This window comes from Carassius gibelio, chromosome B22 (genome assembly GCF_023724105.1).
Source record: "Carassius gibelio isolate Cgi1373 ecotype wild population from Czech Republic chromosome B22, carGib1.2-hapl.c, whole genome shotgun sequence".
Classification (NCBI taxonomy): domain Eukaryota; kingdom Metazoa; phylum Chordata; class Actinopteri; order Cypriniformes; family Cyprinidae; genus Carassius; species Carassius gibelio.
The window spans coordinates 9,737,793-9,759,140 of record NC_068417.1 but is presented as its reverse complement, the minus strand read 5'-3'; the positions used below and the strand labels follow the sequence as shown (position 1 = coordinate 9,759,140).

Sequence of the window (21,348 nt, the reverse complement as noted above, 5' to 3'; positions counted from 1 at the left end):
GCTAGCCATTTTTAGCTAAGGACAGCAATTTATGCAATTTATGAAATTTATGAAAATAACAACATATTTTACTCCAAAACTGTGATATAGCATCATTTGAGTGATTGAAATAACTTCCAAATGTGAACTGATGTGGCTTCTTATCACCGAATGAGGCAAAAATGATATCACTTTAGTATTCTACACAGTGATGAATACTAAGTTGAATCACGTAGTTTTGGATTGTTTCTGATCCCAAGATTTAAGCAACCAATATACAATTTTAATTCTAAAAGAAGAAGGGGAAAAAACTATGTTTAAAAGTCAGTTTATATTTTACCAAGGGTACCAAGGGTGCATCAACCCCTCCGCCCCCCCTTTCCCCCATCATGGGTCCATGAGGGCAAAGGGTCCGTTTCTTCTGCATATAAATGTCACTACAGAAACCCAGTGAGCTTCAGACTCCAGTTGAAGACACAGCAAGAAGATTTCATCTCTGAATTTCCCAAGGACACACAGAGAGTCCAGGTAACACTTCATTAAATCAATTTAAATTAACAGATGTGACAACAGGGGATTTATAGGCATGTTTTTATTATAATAAAAAAAAATAATAATAATCACCACTGTTTGTTGAGGTGTGTTCAGGGGCATTGCTATTAAAGAGCTGAAAATAGACTGCACCATAGACAGACTCAAACCTGGTCTAAAGTCTGGCGCAATATTTTTTCTTTGTTATTTTAAAGAGCGTGTTAGTATAGGCAGGTCCACAACACTTGTACATGCTGCTTATTAAACACAGGGACGCACAGCAGCATACAAACATGCCAAATATTAAAAATTAAAGGAGTGCAATGCATAATAATATTTTAAAGGCTAATTAAATATATTTATATATAAATGCCTACATGTCATAATGGATAGTCATCGCATGTATCAGAATTAGGCTTGTATCGCACACGAGCAGCTCCGTTTCATCTATTTGAGCTTGCCAAATTCCGCCGTGTAAATAGCAAATCCATCATGGCACGGGCGCAACTGGCTCTTAAAGACAATAGCAAAAGTAGATTTGGACACACCCTGAGTGCACCTGCACCGTGCGCTTTACACTTTGCATTTATATCGTTAAAATAGGGCCCATAGTGTTAATATGAAAACGTTGCTTGTCCCTTTAAGAATGAGAGTTGTCAAGAGCTATACTGTTTCAAGTAGACTTTGCAGGACCCCTCAATCTCCATCAGGTTGGATGGGGAGCATTGGTGCACAGATCTCCCTAGAGATGTTCATTAGGGTTCAAGCCTGGGCTCTGGCTGGGCCACTCAAGGATATTCACAGAATTTTCCTGTAGCCACTCCTCTATTGTCTTGGCTGCGCTTAGGGTCATTGTCACAGTCAGTGGTCCAGAGAGCTCTTGAGCAGGTTTTAATCAAGAATGTAATATTTGCCTTTCGCAATTCATTTTTTCATCTGCATATATTTTCCATCTGCAATTCAAATACGTCTACATTATTCTTCTATTACATAATAATGATATTCACACTGACAACTTACACAGTTTAATGGGTAAATTCATTTATTGGAGACAGAATTCAACAAAGACAGGTGTGCATAGCATGATGGATGCTCTCAGTCTGATAGAGGCTTAAATCAATCTGCAGTCATATCATAATCTTTCAAATACTTGGTCAGCATCTGCAGCACACAAACAGGAACCCTCCAACTTCCCCAGCTCCACCTGTACACTTCTGTTCTGGGTGGTTCATGTTCGGGTATGCTTTGTACAGCAGCAGAAGCATATCGTACTTGTTGTTGTTGTTGTTTTGTTTTGTGTTTATAACTGCTGATTGATTGTGTGTTCTTAAAGTCCAGCTGGCTTGATCATATGTAAGTTTTAATATTGTTTTTATGTTTTATATGAAACCTACCTATTATCCCTGCTCTGAGTGGGATTAAAACCGGTGTCTCCAGATCCCTATTTTCAACACAAAGGCAGTGTATTCAGGACACTGAGGCATCTTCTCATGTGATTTCCATTCAATCAGGTCTTCTTGTTGCCATTTTTAAGATGGTGCCACCTTTGATGTACCCGAAGCAGCCAAACTTCATCTGCTTATGTGCATATTTATGGCTGGCAACCCTAACTGTGGCGAATGCTGGAATTTCTCGTCAAATTATGTCCCGAAGCAAAACATTGACTCCAGGTAAGATGCAAATGGTGTTACAAAATGTGAATGTATAGAGATCAGCAATATTACAGTGTGCTGTATATTTTGTGTGCTTATTTCATTGTTGTTAACTTGATCCTGTATTCCCTCTTAACACATTTTGTTTGCAGCTATATTTTATTATCCTGAGTGGTCCCAGTCCTTAATACCTGTGTACTTACATAGTAACTTGATGTGTACATAGTATGTAACCACAGTGTAAATATCTACAGCTCTAATGTTTGTGTAACTACACATATGTAACAACCCACTGAATGTTATGCGTAAGTAATGACTCTGATATTACACAGCAGCGGCCAGTTAAGTTAAGTGCATATAAATTGTGTTTGGTGTCCAGAATGTTACACTTTATATCAAGTGGACATTTACTGAGGAGTTACCATGTAAGTACACTGGTATTACTGTGGTGCGCCAACTCCAATTTGAGATCCAACTCCTCCCACTTTACATACAAAGTGTTGTTACCAATGCCCTGTTACATATTTGTACACAAAAAATCCTGAGGCTGGTTACATGTGTGTAATTACAGAAATATTACAGCCGTAGGTATTTAGGGACACTTAATGTAAAGTGGGACCTAATGGGGTCTCTATACCATTATACATTATTCATTGTCATTAAAAATGTGTTATGAATATCTTTCTTAATTATGGCCGTAGCATCAGAGACGATGGAAGTGGCAGCCCTAGGAAGACCTCTGTCACTTGGTATGCTTTACGACTCCCGCAAAGATTCCTTCATTCCAGGTAGTGTATCTATTTAAAAATGTATCATAATTAAAAAACAAAAAAAAAATCACCAAATTTTAAATCACCAATTACCAGAGAAAAAATTGTGAACCTGCTGTTCCACCTAAGCAAAATAATTGTAATGTGCATGTGTTCATATATAACAGAGGTATGAGGTTACGAGATACATTTTGTGAATATTTGGCCAAAGAGAGCCAAAGAGTGTTTTTAATCTAGAGAGTGTGTCTGAACCCTGGACATTATCAGAAAGACCTTTCAGAGTTTGGGAGCCAAATGTGAGAAAGCTCTACCTCCTTTAGGGGACTTTGCTATCCAAGTACTACCAAGAGTTTTGTGACCTTAAGGAGCGTGATTGTAGCATGGTAGAAAACTTGTTAGTTATGCAGGAGCTAAACCATTCAGAGCCTAAATAATAATAATATTTTGTAACTGATATGGAACTTAATAGGTAGCCAGTGACTGTAGAATTGGGGTAATATGACCATATTTTCTTGACCTGTGCTGCATTTTGGACTACCTGTAGCTTGTTCATTGAAGATGCAGGACAACCAGCTAGAAGTGCATTACAATAGTCCCGTATTTTCTGCATATTTACAACCCTACATCTCTTCCTCATACATACAGTAACTCTTAAATCCATTTTTCGTTTCAGGTCTTACTCTCTGGGATAAGAAATCCTTGGAGGAAAATGTAGCCACTCATCGTCAGGTCCAGACAAATCTGAAGTTCAGTAGCTCTGATTCCCTTTCTACTAAGTCCAGTCTCCTGGATATAAGTGCTTCCCTGAAGGCCAGTTTCTTGGCGGGGCTCGTGGAGGTGGGAGGATCTGGAAAGTTCCTGCATGACACCAAATCCTCACAACAACAGTCCAGAGTTACAATGTATTACAGTGAAACCACAAGATATGAACAGCTCACTATGTCCCAACTGGGCAAGATCACCCACCCTGAAGTGTTTGACCAACAAACTGCAACTCATGTGGTCACGGCGGTACTGTACGGCGCTCAGGCCATCATGGTGTTTGATCGGATGTTTTCAGAAGAGGAAAACAAGCAGGAGATTGAGGGAGAAATGGATGCCATGGTCAGGAGCATCCCTTCATTTTCCATTACTGGAGATGGCTCTGTAAATATGAAAGATCATAACAAGACAATGTCTGAGAAGATCACATGCACATTTTATGGGGACTTCTCTCTTGATCAGGACCCCACCACATACAGGGAGGCCATTAAGACATACAAGAATCTCCCCACTCTGCTGAGGAACAATCCAGATGATGTGGTTCCAATAAAAGTCTGGCTCTATCCTCTTCATCTATTGGACAGTAAAGCAGCTCAGATTAAGAGAGAGATCACCACAAGTCTGATTTCCGACATTGAATCTTTAATGGAGGAGCTGGGAGAGGCAGAAAAGAAATGCAATGACCTGCTCAAAAGAACACTAGTCGATACTTTCAGTGACATTAAAGAGAGGCTGCACTCTTTTCAGGAGTCATTTAACTTTTACAAGACAAAGCTACTGAGTAAAATTGGCAGGGTCTTGCCTGATATTCGAGGAGGAGATATGGAGGAGAAACATCTGGAAGACATCCTGGAGGCCCATAGGAGCTCCCCATTCAGAGCCAGCATGCTTAACCACTGGTTAAATGATGCAAAGTCTGAGCTTGAACTCTTGAGTTCTCTTACCGAGACATTGGAAGGGATCGAAATTGAAGACTCAGACAATCTCGTGACCCTCTTCTTTGACTTAGATATTGATGTAGTGGTGTGCTTCACCTTGACATCTCTGGAGTATGAAGACAGATATATTTCAACCCTGGAAAACTTCCTGCATTTTGACAGGTTTAGAGTGCAAGTTGGGTTTAACACTTATTTTTCAGTGGAATCTTCTGGAAAGTGGTTCAGTGATCACAATGTCATAGTAAAGATGATAAAAGACTTGACTCAATTCAGGAGGTTTGCAGAGGCCAATAAAGATAACAAGAAAATCCATTTCATAATATCTTCAATTGCCAATCCCTCCATTGAAGGCTCCTCTATCTATCTGTATGAAAAAGGGGAACTGACAGACACACAGTTCAAGCCCATGTCCAAGCCGCCCCCACCAATAGTGAAGAATGTCAAGGACCAAACTGTGTACTTGAAGCTACCAAAATCTTCATCTAGAGGGAGAGTGCAGTACAGAGTAGAATACAAGCCAATTAAACCACATAATAAAGCTGAGGAACCATGGCATTCTATGGACACATATGATGAAGACTTTACTTTGACTGGATTGGAGTCTGGACAGCAATACTGGATCCGCTATAGGAGAGTTGATAAAGTGGGAGTGAGTGAAGCCAGTGATACTGTCAGCACTTCCTCTTTCGGTAAGTGTCATATGCTTATTGAATAATTAAGTGTTGTCACCAAATGTGCCCCACACGTCCTGAAAGGTGAAGCCAAAACATTTTGATCACCTCAACCCTCTCCATGTAAACAAATGGAACACTTCTAATACATATACATATTCTAAAACATATTTCCATGTTTTCCATCTTTTTTATGTACATAAATCATGCTTTCTTTCTCCCGTAGTGACGTGGCTGCCAAACAATGCGGATAAACACACAGACGGAGGTATCCACGCATGCTTAATTTCTCTCTCTAACTGCAGTAGCCTGCATATCAATGGCTCAAGCCAAACTCTTTGGCATTAGCAGCCGAAGGTTGGAGTGAGATGAGTTACTTTTCATGGTGGAAACTTACACATGTTTCACGGTGGAAACATGACAAATGTCTCGAAATAAAACTTTTGGTCCCACTTTATATTAGGTGGCCTTAAGTACTTACATAAAAAAACAAGTACAATGTTCTTATTGTGTTCATATTGTTTTGTAAAACACTTTTGCTGCTATTGAGGTGGGATAGGGGTAAGGTTAGGGAGAGGGTTGGAGGTATGGGTAAGTTTAAGGGTGGGTTAAGGTGTAAAGTATGGGTCAACAGTGTATTTATAAATGCAATTACAGAAATTAAATACAGATGTAATTACATGTCGTTTTTTTTAAATATAAGTACAATGTAAAAACATGTATGTACACAATAAGTACATTGTACTAAATTATTAATTAAAATGTAAGTACATAGTAGTTAAGGCCACTTAATATAAAGTGGGTCCAAACTTTTGTACCAGGTCTTGAGGCAGCCTGGTCTAATTGTTTATATGTAGGTATTAGTACATAACGTTTACAAGCACGAAACATACAGTTTTAATGAAATACAGACTTTAAAATGTAAATATTGCTATGTATTTTTTTTTAATCCCACTCCTACCTCTAAACCTAACCATAACTATTTCTTAAAAATATGTATATTATAAAGAAAAACATGAGAGTAAAATAAGTTTAAACATAATAATTTATTTATAGCAAACATATCAAAAGCTGCCATAAACCTGTCGTTAAGCTTCTTGAAGCATAAATGTTTTTATTTGTAATGAGCGCGTCAGCTCAGCGCGGGTATTGCTGCTCAGTGACATGCACAAGGGGGTTGGGGGGTGGGATTGGTTTGAGCCCCTGCCCCTTTGAGGTCCGACGCTAAAGTGCCCTAGCGGTCTGGTCTGCCATCGGTCTGCGATTTCTTCCGAGGGAAGGGGTGTGTGATATGAATTACGATAAAAGTGTCTCCTCGATCTGATTTTGGAGAAATATCATTGTATTGTGCTGCAGCACACGTTTTATCATCTGCAGTTTTGGCGTCACAGAATATATACTGCGAAGTACCACAGATGACTGTGACATACATGCAGGGGGGCAGGGTTTCAAATTTTATTGAAGCAACCCTGGGCGCCACCATTGGCTAGCCGACCCCCACCTGCTGTTAGCATTCCATTGAATGACGGGACTTTCATTTTTGGCCACCTTTTTACGATAGACATGATAGCCTCTATAATTTCTTCAACAAAAACATGTGGACATCGCAACCCTTACAAAAACTAATCCTTGTTTTAATTGAAGCATTTTTCTGTGTTATTACTGAATGCTTGAGAGACTATACAATTAATCATAAAACTGTATTAATAAAGTCATAGCCATAGGCAACTGTCTAGAAACTGTAATGTAATGCAAACTGTATTTTTAGTCATAATGGTTGTTCACATGGGTGTGTGATGGTCACTGCGCCATCAGCACCCACCCAATGTGCACCAGTGTGCGTGGGTCTTATCAATGCTTCTTGAAGCTTTAATTTATTAATGTTTTTTTTTTTTTTTTTACTCTAAGTAAACGCACCTGTGTAAGTCACTTAACCTGCTTCTGGAAAACCCAACAGTGCAGTTCTGTTTATACATCTCTGGTTTACTGGCAATTCTGTAGTAAGCCCTGCAAATTTAAGGGAGTCAGTTATGCAGTTATCAGTCTTGTTAACTAAACTGTGTGAACCTTACAGCTCTTAGCTCTTTAAAAAAATGCCAGAAAACTTTATTATGCTTTATTCTTTAGTTTTCTCTTAATTCTTAATTTAATAAAAGGACAACCTTTGATTGTGGGAGGGAGAGGAGGTGATGAATTCTCCATTAAGTCCACTTATAACGACCACAACACCATTAAGAAGATCGTCATATATTACTCTATGGTGGGTGAAGGTTTTTTTATTTATTTTATTTTTTAACTAATTTATCATCACTGATTTAATCACATTATCATCATTCAGTTATTCACATGAAATGCATTTCTGCCATAGGAGACAATACAAACAATACAGCTGTTTCTCGAGGATGACCAGATGATTCAAGTTGGTAAGAATAAAGGAAGATATAAAGAAGAACTTGAATTTGACAAAACGGATAAAATTGTTTCTGCAAAACTGTGGCCAAATAGACCTAATGACAGGTTTTGTGGTCTGGAATTTAAGGTGAAAAAAACGAGTGGTGAAATAACAAAAATGTCTGTCAAATGTAACAATCTGGGTGTGCCTGTGTTTGTTAATGTTAGATCAGGAAATTGTCAAGGCATGAAAGGTAGAGCCGGACATGAAATTGATGCTCTGGGTTTCTATTTCAATTAGACTGCAGCTTTATATTTGTGTTTTTTTTATCATTCTAATCCAAAAATAACAAATGAACATCTAAAAAATGACATCTGAACAGCAAACGTACAAGCGAAACATATATTTTTAGAAATGTATACTAAAAGTGTGTGAGTGACGATATCCGATTTGAATATATCAGTAATATTTGACAAGTTTTCTAGTGTCGATCACACTGTTATAATTTTCAGGTAAATCAATAAATGATTGTGTTTTGGGTTAAGGGAAAACCATGAATAGCATCTTATTTTGTTTAATGTCATGTATGTCTATATTTAGTTTTTTTTTTTATCATTTATTTTTCTGTTCTGTACCTTGTGGAAGTGCAAAACATCTTGATGTACAATGACAATAAAGAAGGGCCTTACACAAGTCTGTCATTCACAAAAATGGTGATTGTGTTAATAAAATATCAAGTATGCAACACTTTTCACTCCACACTCCACTTGTCTGTTCTGAAACACTAAAAAGGAGTGAAACACTAGCTACGGAAAACAAACAAACAATACAAAACAAAAAAACTGCTAATGAAGTCTAATTCTTCTTAAATGAACCGTTTCACAGCAAGGAACCAGTTGAACTGGTTCACAGAATCTAACTGAATCAGTCTTAAGCTCTGGGTTGATGACGCAAGAAACACAACCTCATTTATCTTAATTAAACATGTTAAAAAAATGCTAAATATTATTTTAAATATTAATGACAATGAAGGACGAGAGAGGACCAGGTCTGGGTTTTATTTTGTGTTTTGGTTTTGGTTTTCTGCGACAGTCGTCTGCGAGCGGCTGTTGCGATGTTTTGTGTTTACTTTATTTTGAAACTTTTATTTATTATTATTCCCATTATTTATAATTCCCACCTCCTACTTCCTGACTTAGGAACTGTGTTACAGTATTGTTTAAGCCAACAGAAATGTACTGATTACTCACACTTGTAAAAGTCCGTATAGAAATGCACATTATTAAATAAAACACAAAACTGGTGTAGGCCTGCACAAACAATAAGTAAACAATAAAAAATAAATAAATCTGCAGTAACATGATTCAAATATACAGTATCTTGCAGTGAGGTAGTTCTCAGTTCTGATAAGTCCTATAGGCATTATTATAATGTGAGGCAAAAGGTTTTCAATAGGAAATAAAACTCCTCAGATGAAATAATTTGATCAGATTTCCCTAATTGACATTCCAAGGTGGGAATGATGTAAATAAAATAGTGAAACAAGGCTTTTCTCTTTTCTTACCTCTGTTTTAGTGAGTTTGAATCTCTAAGTAAGATGGCATACAAAGGCACTGTAGTTTACATCACATCACATCATTACTGGGAGAAAGTCATGCAATATGAGGTTTGACATGATGCATGTAACATGTAAAACTACTATTTCTGAATGCAATGCTAAAGTTATTTCCATTAAAATAGGTTCAAAATGAATGTGCACATTCCCTATATCTGTATGTTTAAAGGTAATGTAAACTATTAAAAACAAAAAAAAAGCATGCTCACTTCCCAGACTAAACTGTATTTGTGTACTTGAGAATGTATTTCTATTTCATGTCCTCACAATGAGATCAATAAATCATTGGGAAAAAAAAAACAACATTTATGGATTGTTTTATGACTGAATCATATATTGGTGTATTTGGAGGTTCTCTGCATTTAACCCATCCACAGTCGCTCAAGGGCATCTCAATCACGGTTTGAGAGTGCTGTTCATCCACAACCCCCACATTCAATTCCTGCCAGAGTGAGAATCTCTCAGAGCTTAAGGTGCAAAAACGATCGGTTAATAAATAGCTTTGCAAGCAACATTGTGTCTGGATATCATCCTTATGCTCAATTCATACTTCTGGTCTGATTTTTCATGAGTCTGATGGCAACGGTTAGGCTCTTCTGGTCTGATCAGTTCACTTCTGGTTGATCTGATGTCATAAACCAGCACAGCTTCAGTGAAACAACAACAGTGGATGCAGTCTGAAAAAGGAATTGTCCATTGGGCATTTAGCTCATTTTCAAGCAGCCTTGTGCAATAGGCTTCAGGAAACCACTTCTGTTCTCTGTTGCTCGGCTGCAATCATTTCTCCATGCCTGTTCACACAGTTCACACACACACACACACACACACACACACACACACACACACACACACACACACACACACACACATACACACACACACACCTACACACACACACACACACACTCAGCTGCAATCATTTCTCCATGTCTGTTCACACAGTTCACACAGTTCACACAGTTCACACACACACACACACACACACACACACACGCACACACACACACACACACACACACACACACACACTCAGCTGCAATCATTTCTCCATGCCTGTTCACACAGTTCACACAGTTCACACACACACACACACACACAGACACACACACAAATAACTTTAAAGAATTATATTATGCTCAACAAGCCTGCATTTATTTGATCCAAAGTACAGTTATATTGTGAAATATTTTTGCCAATATCAAAAATTAAAAAGCATTACAAATCTTTCTGTACAAAAACAGAAGTTATGGAAGTAATGGGCTAATGTGGGGTAATGTGAAGTAATCAGCAATTGTAGCAATTTCTAGGTCTATGGATGCTCTGAATTAGCCTGGGCCACCCCTGTTTAAAACTCTAGTTCCAGCACTGCTCCAGACATCACTTTCACTTTACAAAGTAAAGTAAACGCTTTACAAAGTAAAGGTGTCTAAAGGGCAGGGATTAGGTCACTCACATGTGAGATTTGTTGTAACGTCTCTATGTTGAAATTTAGGTTATTTTTTGTGAGACATCCGAAGTTGAAGGCACCTGGGTGTGGCTCATGAATGACGAGCACAGTGGAGATTAAAAGGAACCGAAATGTTAGAATCTCAGTTGATCGTCTGCATTATACATTCAGAATCTACACATCTCTACAGCTCTAGGATGTTACTGCTGTTTCATACCTTACTGCTTTTGGACGGTTAGTGAATTTAGGTCTTGGTTTGGTTTGGTTTTAATGCATGTGCCGTCATGCACTCCAATCCCGCTTGAATCATTCCCCGTTGACTTCTGGCGGGGATTCCTGTAGCCTAATAAAAAGCCTATACAGTCCACAATCTGGATGCAATTGTGCAGTCAAAAAAAACTAATATATATATATTATCTTTTTAATATTGTAATAACATGTTTAATATTTTAACCAAACTTTTAGCTAAACTTCAAATTTTGTGTTTAGTTGACGAGAAATAAGGAGTTTTTATAATTACAAATAACTGAACAGAATCACAACCTTTTAAATCTATTAAATAAAATTACAATAAAATAAAATAAAAAGGTCTGTTCAAGTTAAGAGCCTATTTGTCTGCTTTGAGTTGCAAACGTAAAAACGGCTATATGATTGATTAAATGGGGAAAGCATTGAGTAAATCTAATACAAAATTCAAGTCCAAAATAAAGTGCAACAATAACAACAGGTCCAATTAAAAATGTATTGGCCAAAGTCTTTTATATCTGGCCTTCATATCTATCACAAGCAATACAAAATTCACTGCAATGGCAGTAAAAGTGCATGCATAGCAGCTAAAAGCCCAATTTCCTTTCAAGTGTTAGATAATCCACAGAATCTAACTCCGACTCTGTTGCCTCATCACGATAACGCATAGAACTACTTTCCCCTTTAAGAGGATACCTGTCAGTTTCATGAGGATGGCTGGCTCCAGGAAATAACCGGGCAGTTTGTGGCTCACTGTCTTCATTCTGAATAACGATATATGCTCTAAAGTCTGTAATGGAAAAGCTGCAATGTGTTTGAGTTCTGTGACCACTGAATGACGAAATCAGATGTGTTTTAAAATCACAACGGCTAAAAGGGCACCAGTTTCATGATTTTTTTTTTTTTTTAATGGCTCCTAATATGTTAGGAGTAATCAGGTGACACAATGGAATGTTAAATGACTCTCATGTGAAGATAAGCGCTTGTGTGATCTTGAAAGTTGAGACTTCTTCCAGTGGTTTTAAAGGAGCAGATGTGATGGGTGTAGAGGCAGGGCAGTTGACGGTTTCTTCCCTGGAAGTGGTGCAATCGGTAATGTTTCAGAAGGACCTCCTGAGCAGGGTGTTCAGATCACTTGCTCTGCATCACCCTAATCGGAAAATAATATACAATACAGTGGTAGAACTACTTCTTTGGGCAATTATTTTTAAATATTTTTTTTTACCACAACGGATACATGTATTCATTGCTAGAGAAAAAATATAAAAGGACGACTTAAAATACTATCATAAAGCAAGCAAGTTGGTTAAAGGAATATCACATTAAAAAAACTGCTATGAATTTACGGTTTTAAAATAGCTCTTAAATTATATTCATTTTTAAAACATACAGATTAATATAGATACTGATTTATAGTACACTTAGCAAACATAAGCCACACAAATACGTTGCACTGAACAAGCACATAAATGTAATGTAAAATGAATTAAATGAAGAAGATACATCTTGAAAACACGCTTAATAACCATAGCTATAATTTTTTATTTATGTTCTGCAGGTTTGTTTGCTGCAGAAACAGTCGAGACAGTGACAGTGATTGAGGGAGATTCTGTTACTCTATACACAAATCTTGCTGAAATACAGAACGATGATACGATACTGTGGCTGTTTGGACCTAAAGACTCTGTCATTTCTCTGTCATGGCGTGAGATTCAGAGACAGATTGCAGGTGAATCAAAAGACTGGATCTCTCACCATCAGAAACACCAGAATCAGACACATGGGACAATATAAACTCAGCATCTCTAGAAAAAATACTACGACCAAGATATTTGACGTTATTGTTATTGGTGAGTATGTCGCAACACTGCATGCTGTAAAAGCTGTATTAAAATACTCCAGCTCTGACCTGATTTTTATTCAGGTGTAGCTGGTGAGACGGATGGAGTGAAGTCAATGTCAGTGATGGAGGGAGAGTCTATAATTCTACGGAATGATTTTTCTGAAGTACAGAGAGATGATCTAATAGTCTGGAGGTTTGGAGATAAAGGCGTCCTCTTGGCTAAATTTGATGTGGAAAATAATGACACGTCATTAAACAATGCTGATGAGATATTCAGAGACAGACTGAAGCTGGATCGGAATGGATCTCTGACCATCGAGAAGACCAGAATCACAGACTCTGGACTTTATGAACTACAGATCAGAGGCCGTGCGAGCTCACAGCGATTTCTGGTTTCTGTCAGTGGTGAGTATATTTACAATCGATTTAAAGGAGACTTTATTATACAGTATATAGTAAACCGCACAAAAAAAAATCTGAGTTGTGATTATTAAATAAACCTGGTTTATTCCAAATTATTCAAAAATGGTGTTGGAACAATGTTTACTAAGAAATTGCTACTTAATTTCACAAACACTTACAAAAATGGTATCACATTTAATCATACATAAAATTTTGAAAAATTAAAGAACTACTCCATTAATTTTGTTTTATTTACAACTTTTACAGTAGTGTAGCGGAAACAAGTTTAAGCTTAAAGGGATAGTACATCTAAAAAATGAAAATGACCCCATTATTTACTCAAAAAAATCATCACATTCACTGTCTCAGAATCGGAAAGAGCTTTATTGACAATTATGTTTTTGTATTGTCAACTGTCTTTATCTGAACCAGATTCAGATCCATCTCCAGGTCTTATAGCAGCAATTGTTGTTGCGCTGGTTTCGGCTGCAGTTGCATCCTCTGTTGTGGTTTACTGTTGCTGCAAGAAAAAAAAAGTGGGTGAGTATTACAGCTGATAGAAAAGGACTTTTTTATTCTACTTGTTTTATTGTACCATCCTGATTCTGAGTGAATAGATTAATTTGCCATACACATAATGGTAGATTTCCCACATTGTCACACTATGTTTATGTTTAATTGAACAGTTCATATTTAAAGAGCTGATTAACCCAAAATTGAAAATCACCCGTGATTTACTCACCCTCAAGCCATTGAAAATGTATATGAATTCTTATTTCCAACAAGAACAATCAGAGTTATATTAAAAATATCCTGACTCTTCCAAGCTTAATAATTGTAATGGATGGGACCTGAGATTTTGAAGCCCAATAGTGTATCCATCCTTTATAAAAGTGATCCAAAGAGCTACAAATGGTTAGTGAAGTAAAGCAATGTAATATTCATATTTAAAACTTTAATTTAAAACTAATATCCTTCTTCAGGCAAACAGTTATACAAAAGCCGAGTTGACATATGATGAACTGACAAAAATTCAGAAGTGCAATGCCAGAGGTGGAGAGTCCAGGGGTCAGAAAGTAAAAGTCCTGCCACATTTTTGCTCCACCCATGAACTCAGCAGCTGATTTCACCAGAGGAGGAAACAAGTCATTCCTTCCAAGTCACAAACTAGTCTTAACTCAAATCCCAAGTCCTCAAAGAGTTAAAGTCAATGAGATAATTAAGAGACTAATTAAATGATGATTGTGCATTGGTGATGAACACCTGCTGTTATTGTGCGTTACAGAGGATCAGATGCTGATTTTTTATTGGTTAAAATTATGCCACCATCATGGAGATCAGTGTTTGCTTTAGTTGGGCTCTTGACCCTTTTAATAATTCAAAGTAATTTGCTTTTAAACGCTTGCGGTTGTGTTACGTAGTAAACATTAACACATTGCTGAATTAAAAGCTTGAAGTAGAAAATTTAATTGCCCTTTTTTCATCTAAAACATTTTAATTAACTTCATGAAGGTGTCTCTCTTTGGTTTGTTAAATTATGTTCAGCAATTACTGAACTACAAAAAAAGTCCTATTAAACAAATATTATTGTAATGCTTAAATATTGGGGGAAAAAATTGTTCAGGCTCGGGATTTTAGACATGAGCACTTATCATATGATCCTCAACAGTGGTTACAATAATTATTCATGCTACAGTGCATAATCAGAGTTTTTACTATGGTGTTACGCAGCATGCACTTCAGCTTGAAGCGTTTTGTTGATTGTCACCATTGTTGAGATTCATATGCTGGGTCATGATGTCTGTGCGTCTTATTAGGAAAAGATTTCGAAAAATGTATATTTATTACATACATTAGGAAATGTATTCATTATAGTGATTAAACCAACGGTTCCACAAGGTAGGTTATTTAAAAACTGAACATTTGTTAATAATAAATACATAAAATCGTTTTGGAAATGAACAGGCTGATGCCTAATAATTACTTCATCATGTAAAACCGGCTAGTAACGGTTTTCTGCACAGCACTGATCACACTGTTTTATAACAGCACATGTACTTTTACAGAGAAACATCTAACATAAGAAACCAAAGGTCAAGAGCCCAACTGAAGCAAACACTGATCTCCATGATGGTGGCATAATTTTAACCAATAAAACATCAGCATCTGATCCTCTGTAACGCACAATAACAGCAGGTGTTCATCACCAATGCACAATCATCATTTAATTAGTCTCTTAATTATCTCATTGACTTTAACTCTTTGAGGACTTGGGATTTGAGTTGAGACTAGTTTGTGACTTGGAAGGAATGACTTGTTTCCTCCTCTGGTGAAATCAGCTGCTGAGTTCATGGGTGGAGCAAAAATGTGGCAGGACTTTTACTTTCTGACCCCTGGACTCTCCACCTCTGTGCAATGCATAGAGCAAAACAAAACAACAGTCAAAAGAAGTGTAAAATAATACATTTTCAAAGATAAATGTTGGAGGATTTTGGTATAAGAGAGAAGGAGCTTGAGTTTTGCCATTTGTTTGATCCGTGAGAGGCGTCTACTCTCACGCTGCTCCTATATTTTCCATTATGCGAATGTTATCTAAATGTAAACGTTCATGGAACCTTTCCACTGGACAAAAAGTTCTTTATAGGGTAAAAAGGTTCCATGAAATTTCACACTAGCCTTATAACACAATGCCAATCAATAAAAGAAAAAAACACAATAGAAGCATTAAAATTCAATAGTCCTTAAGTCTAAAAGTGATCCCATTATGGACAATGAAAGGTTAATATTTTGATTTTCGGAGTCCACAACAACAGGTTTATATGCATGCATGGTCTTATAATATGCATGTATTTCTACCTTATTTGCTCAAAGACTCCCGAAACGTTTTTTTTTTTACGATGAATTTTATTAATTTTACGTGAGGTTAATATGCATTGATTGGTCTGATGACCCAGTCTGTTGTGATTGGTCTACTCCATGCAGTGCATATCAGAAACGGAACACCCATCAACAATTCTGGATCCCGGCTTAGGAAGTATATAAAGTTTATGAACAGACTGTCACGGCGCGGTAGAGACGGCGCCGTGGAAAGAACAAGATCTGGGTCCAAGTGCAGGGAAGAGACAATTTATTTTGACAAGAGCAAACGAGAACTAAAAGGCCAACACGGCAAAAACAAAACCAAAACTAATCACAGGGGCAAGCAGGAAAACGAGCATGAGAAACACAGGTACATAGACATTACAGCATAGCCAGGCAGAGTGGTGGGTGAGACGAAACTATATACTCGTGAACAAATAGGGAACAGCTGTGTGCGTGATTATGTGCACAGGTGTACAGAGTGAGTGGATGCAACAGGTGTAATGAGTGAATAAGGTAATGGGTCAGGGAGCCAGGGAGAAACACAGGTGGAGCAACTAAACAGTAAAGAGGTGACAAGGTGGGCGGGGTCAGAAAAGGAAAGGAGAGAGCACATGGCACCAAATAACACAACACAAGCCATGTGCTCACAGAAGACAAAGACAGAAAGACAGAAGACTGTGACAGAACCCCTCCCTTAAGCAGTGGATTCCAGACACTCCAAAATAATAAATCACGGAGGGAGGCGGAACGGAGGTGGATCAGGGGGAGGGATGGAGGGCCAGATAATATGGTAAAACAGAGACAAGAGGACCAGGTAGAATGGGGGAACAGAGACAGACGACCAGGTAAAATGGTAAAACAGAGACAAGAGGACCAGGTAGAATGGGGGAACAGAGACAGACGACCAGGTAAAATGGTAAAACAGAGACAAGAGGACCAGGTAGAATGGGGAAACAGAGACAAGATAAACAGACAAGAAACCCAGGAGGGAGGTGGACCGGCGGAGGATAAAGGGGAGGGACGGAGGGCCAGGTCCAAAAGAGGGAAAAAAAAAAAACAGGAAAAACGAATGAAAACGAACACCAAAACATGGGTACATGGATGACGTTAAGTGATGCCCACCCGGGCGAAACAGAGGGCCATCACACCCATGTGATCAAGGCAGAAACCCCCCCAGGGCGGACCGGAAGACCACCACATTCTCGCGGTCAAGGCCGGAGTCCCCCAGGGCGGAGCGGAAGACCACCACGTCCTCGTGGTCGAAGCCTGAGTGCCCCAGGGCGGAGCGGAAGACCACCACGTCCTCGCGGTCGAGGCCTGAGTACCCCAGGGCGGAACAGAAGACCACCACGTCCTCGCGGTCAAGGCCGGAGTCCCCCAGGGCGGAGCGGAAGACCACCACGTCCTCGCGGTCGAGGCCTGAGTGCCCCAGGGCGGAGCGGAAGACCACCACATCCTTGTGGTCAGCCCAATGGGAGGACGTAGATCACCGATGACTTGACTCAGTTCTCGAAGATCACCGGTGACTAGCCTTGTCTCTGGAAGGTCGACGGTGATTAACCCTGACTCTGGAGGGTCCACGAACACCGCCTTGACCTCTGGAACGGCCTTGGGCACCGCCTCGGCCTCTGGAACAGCAGCGGGCACCGCCTCGGCCTCCGGAACAGCAGCGGCCACCGCATCGGGAGCGGCCTCGGGCACTGCCTCGGCCTCCGGAACAGCATCGGTCACCGTCTCGGGAACGGTCTCGGGCACCGCCTCGGCCTCCGTAACAGCATCGGGCACAGCATCGGGAGCGGCCTCGGGCACCGCCTCGGCCTCCGGAACAGCAGCGGGCACCGCATCGGGAACGGCCTCGGGCACCGCCTCAGCCTCCGGAACAGCAGCGGGCACCACATCGGGAGCGGCCTCGGTCTCCGGAACAGCAGCGGGCACCGCCTCAGCCTCCGGAACAGCAGCGGGCACCGCATCGGGAATGGCATCGGGCACCACCTCGACCTCCGGAACAACATCGGTCACCGCCTCGGGAACGGTCTCGGGCACCGCCTCGGCCTCCGTAACAGCATCGGGCACCGCATCGGGAACGGCCTCGGGAACGGCCTCGGGCACCGCCTCGGCCTCCGGAACAGCAGCGGGCACCGCATCGGGAGCGGCCTCGGGCACCGCCTCGGCCTCCGGAACAGCAGCAGGCACCGCATCGGGAATGGCCTCGGGCACCACCTCGGCATCGGGCACCACCTCGGCCTTCGGAACAGCAGCGGGCACCGCATCGGGAGTGGCCTCGGGCACCGCCTCGGCCTCCGGAACAGCATCGGTCACCGCCTCGTGAACGGTCTCGGGCACCGCCTCGGCCTCCGTAACAACATCGGGCACCGCATCGGGAGCGGCCTCGGGAACATCGTGAGCGGACGCCGCTACCTCGGGGACATCGTGAGCGGACGACGCCGCCTCGGGGACATCATGGGCGGACACTGCCTCCTCGGGGGAATCCTGAACGGACACCGCCGCCTTGGGGCAATCTGAAGTGGAATCTGCGGCTTTGTGAAGGCTAGCAGTCAGCCCCACTGCCTCAGAGGGAACATCAGCAGGCTCCACCACCTTGTGAGTCCTGTGAGCCGACCACGCTGCTCGCACCGACATCCACTGTGAATCCCGCATGCAGCGCATCAGCCCGTGACGCTCCAGGAACAGGTGTGAGGCACTGGGTGCAGCCGACGAGGCCTCTGCTGACTCCTGGACTGTCACCTTAGGAGAACCTTGAGCTGGCTCTGCAGCTAACTCCACCCTAACAGCTGAGCCGCTCAACTGCAGAGCCAGGTTGATGTAATCCTCCAGCGTCTCGTCGGGGTGCCAGAATGGCATAAGGGACTTGAAGGGCTCGGCTAGTCCTCCCCAGAAGAAAACCATAAGACAGGTCCTCTCTGTCGCTGACAGCCGAGCCGCCCCCACGAACTCCCAAGCATAATCCTCGATGCTTCGCTCTCCTTGGCAGATGTCGAGTAATCTCCCTGCTGGACCCATATTTGCTGGCTATATTCTGTCACGGCGCGGTAGAGACGGCGCCGTGGAAAGAACAAGATCTGGGTCCAAGTGCAGGGAAGAGACAATTTATTTTGACAAGAGCAAACGAGAACTAAAAGGCCAACACGGCAAATCAAAAACAAAACTAATCACAGGGGCAAGCAGGAAAACGAGCATGAGAAACACAGGTACATAGACATTACAGTCTAGCCAGGCAGAGTGGTGGGTGAGACGAAACTATATACTCGTGAACAAATAGGGAACAGCTGTGTGCGTGATTATGTGCACAGGTGTACAGAGTGAGTGGATGCAACAGGTGTAATGAGTGAATAAGGTAATGGGTCAGGGAGCCAGGGAGAAACACAGGTGGAGCAACTAAACAGTAAAGAGGTGACAAGGTGGGCGGGGTCAGAAAAGGAAAGGAGAGAGCACATGGCACCAAATAACACAACACAAGCCATGTGCTCACAGAAGACAAAGACAGAAAGACAGTAGACTGTGACACAGACAACATGGCTTCTTCAATTTTGCCTTATCAATTTAAGCCTGAATACATTGGGGAAGCACCCAGAGCTGTTGATGAATCCCGCTTTGTATGCATTTAGGTTGCTATAGCAGTCATCAGTAAAATGAGGGGGCACAACACAAAGCTGAGACTATACTGCTGTGGTATTGTAAAAATGAATTTGACCCTTGCACTCTTCACAGCCTCATCCTTCGGCCATGAAAAAAATAAAAAAATAAATTACCCTCCCATTGCAGAGCACAGCGTATTCGAGACATGACGCTATCCGAAACGCTACTGTGTTAGAGGGAGGGGGACTCAAGTTTTCCCTGGTCTGTGCATGCAATAAGTGGCCAGACATAAATATGCTAATGTTTCATGTTGACGTCAACATGAAATGGCTAGATATTCATTTAAAATACTAATATTTTAACTCGGAATAGACTTTTTCTGTTTGGTCTTCTGCTGCTGTAGCCCATCTGTTTCAGGGTTCAACATGTTGTTCATTCAGAGATGGCATTCTGCATACCTTGGTTGTAACGAGTGGTTATTCGAGTTACTGTTGCCTTTCTATCATCTCTAACTAGTCTATCCATTCTCCTCTGACCTCTGACATCAACAACATTTTCGTCCACACAACTGCCACTCACTGGATATTTTCTCTTTTTCTGTACATTCTCTGTAAACCCTATAGATGGTTGTTCATGAAAATCCAACGTGATCTCATGAGAATACGTGTGTATTTTTACGTTAAATGTGGTTCTACCACACGTACATTTACTTACGTTTTCATGTACATAAAAACTTACAACTTAGACGTATTTATAGCAGTAAAACGTACAAATAGTTACGTGTTAGCAGCTAAAAAAACGTAAATTATCTAATGTAAAGTGTGAATTTATATGAATTCCCATGTATTAATATTAAAATTGTGGCTTTAATGATTTAAATCTGTTGTATTTAATTGTCATATAAATAAATGTTTTTATTGAATTTATTGAAAGCAGTTTACTCATATACTTAATAGGAATAACATTTATGTGCATGCTGCAAACCATGGATACACAAAATCCCAGCATAAAATTACAAATCTCATCCACTTTATTTGTTTGCTGTACTCCATATCTTTAGAATCCAGATGTTTGCAAGGAACATATCCATATCAATCGATTTTCATCTTCATTCTCAGCAACAGCGTCCGTCACAGTCAAAGCCCATGATTCAAATTTGAAAATAGCGCCAGTGCGCCACAGGAACGTTATGACATGGTTTACGGCACTGATAATGAACTCTCATTGGTTCTCACATAATTCGTCACAGATTGCGACATGTCGTGTTTCAGTTGATAGACATTTGAAATCAGTACTGCGCCAGTGCGCCTTCACGGAGAGAAGACAGATTCATAATTTCATGGATTAATAAATTAAATTCTGCTCTGTACCCTATAAAAACTATTACCTCCAGAGAGGACTGCGACTGGAACTCATTATCATTTGAACTACTTTTGGTACCACTTTTGATATTTTTTCGCAAAAAATAAATGATTAATATTACGTTATTTGTTTAATTTTAAACAGTAACTTTATGTAGTTTTAAGAAATTGTTATGGGTAGGTTTATGGGTAGGTGTAAGATTAACGTTAGTGGCTCAAAATAACATTTTAATCTTATATTTTTTACTAAAATTGTGTTTTATGTTTTATTCTTTTATCA

General features: G+C 40.2%; 2 protein-coding genes and 1 long non-coding RNA gene across 4 annotated transcripts in view; 2 read left to right on the top strand and 1 right to left on the bottom strand.

Annotated features, from left to right (window-relative positions):
* LOC127987310 (neoverrucotoxin subunit alpha) overlaps window positions 1-21,348 on the bottom strand; it is a 270,558-nt gene that overhangs the window by 7,902 nt on the left and 241,308 nt on the right. The window lies entirely within an intron of this gene.
* On the top strand, window positions 1,970-8,468 carry LOC127987302 (cytolytic toxin-alpha-like). The gene is made up of 6 exons (XM_052589560.1): window positions 1,970-2,180; window positions 2,864-2,950; window positions 3,606-5,321; window positions 5,530-5,571; window positions 7,460-7,563; window positions 7,672-8,468. The coding sequence occupies exons 1-6, from the start codon at window positions 2,045-2,047 to the stop codon at window positions 7,993-7,995; spliced, it is 2,409 nt and encodes an 802-aa protein (XP_052445520.1). The 5' UTR covers window positions 1,970-2,044; the 3' UTR covers window positions 7,996-8,468.
* LOC127987339 (uncharacterized) lies at window positions 15,665-19,899 on the top strand. The gene is made up of 2 exons (XR_008161167.1): window positions 15,665-16,477; window positions 19,320-19,899. It is a non-coding gene; the product is annotated as an uncharacterized LOC127987339 (long non-coding RNA).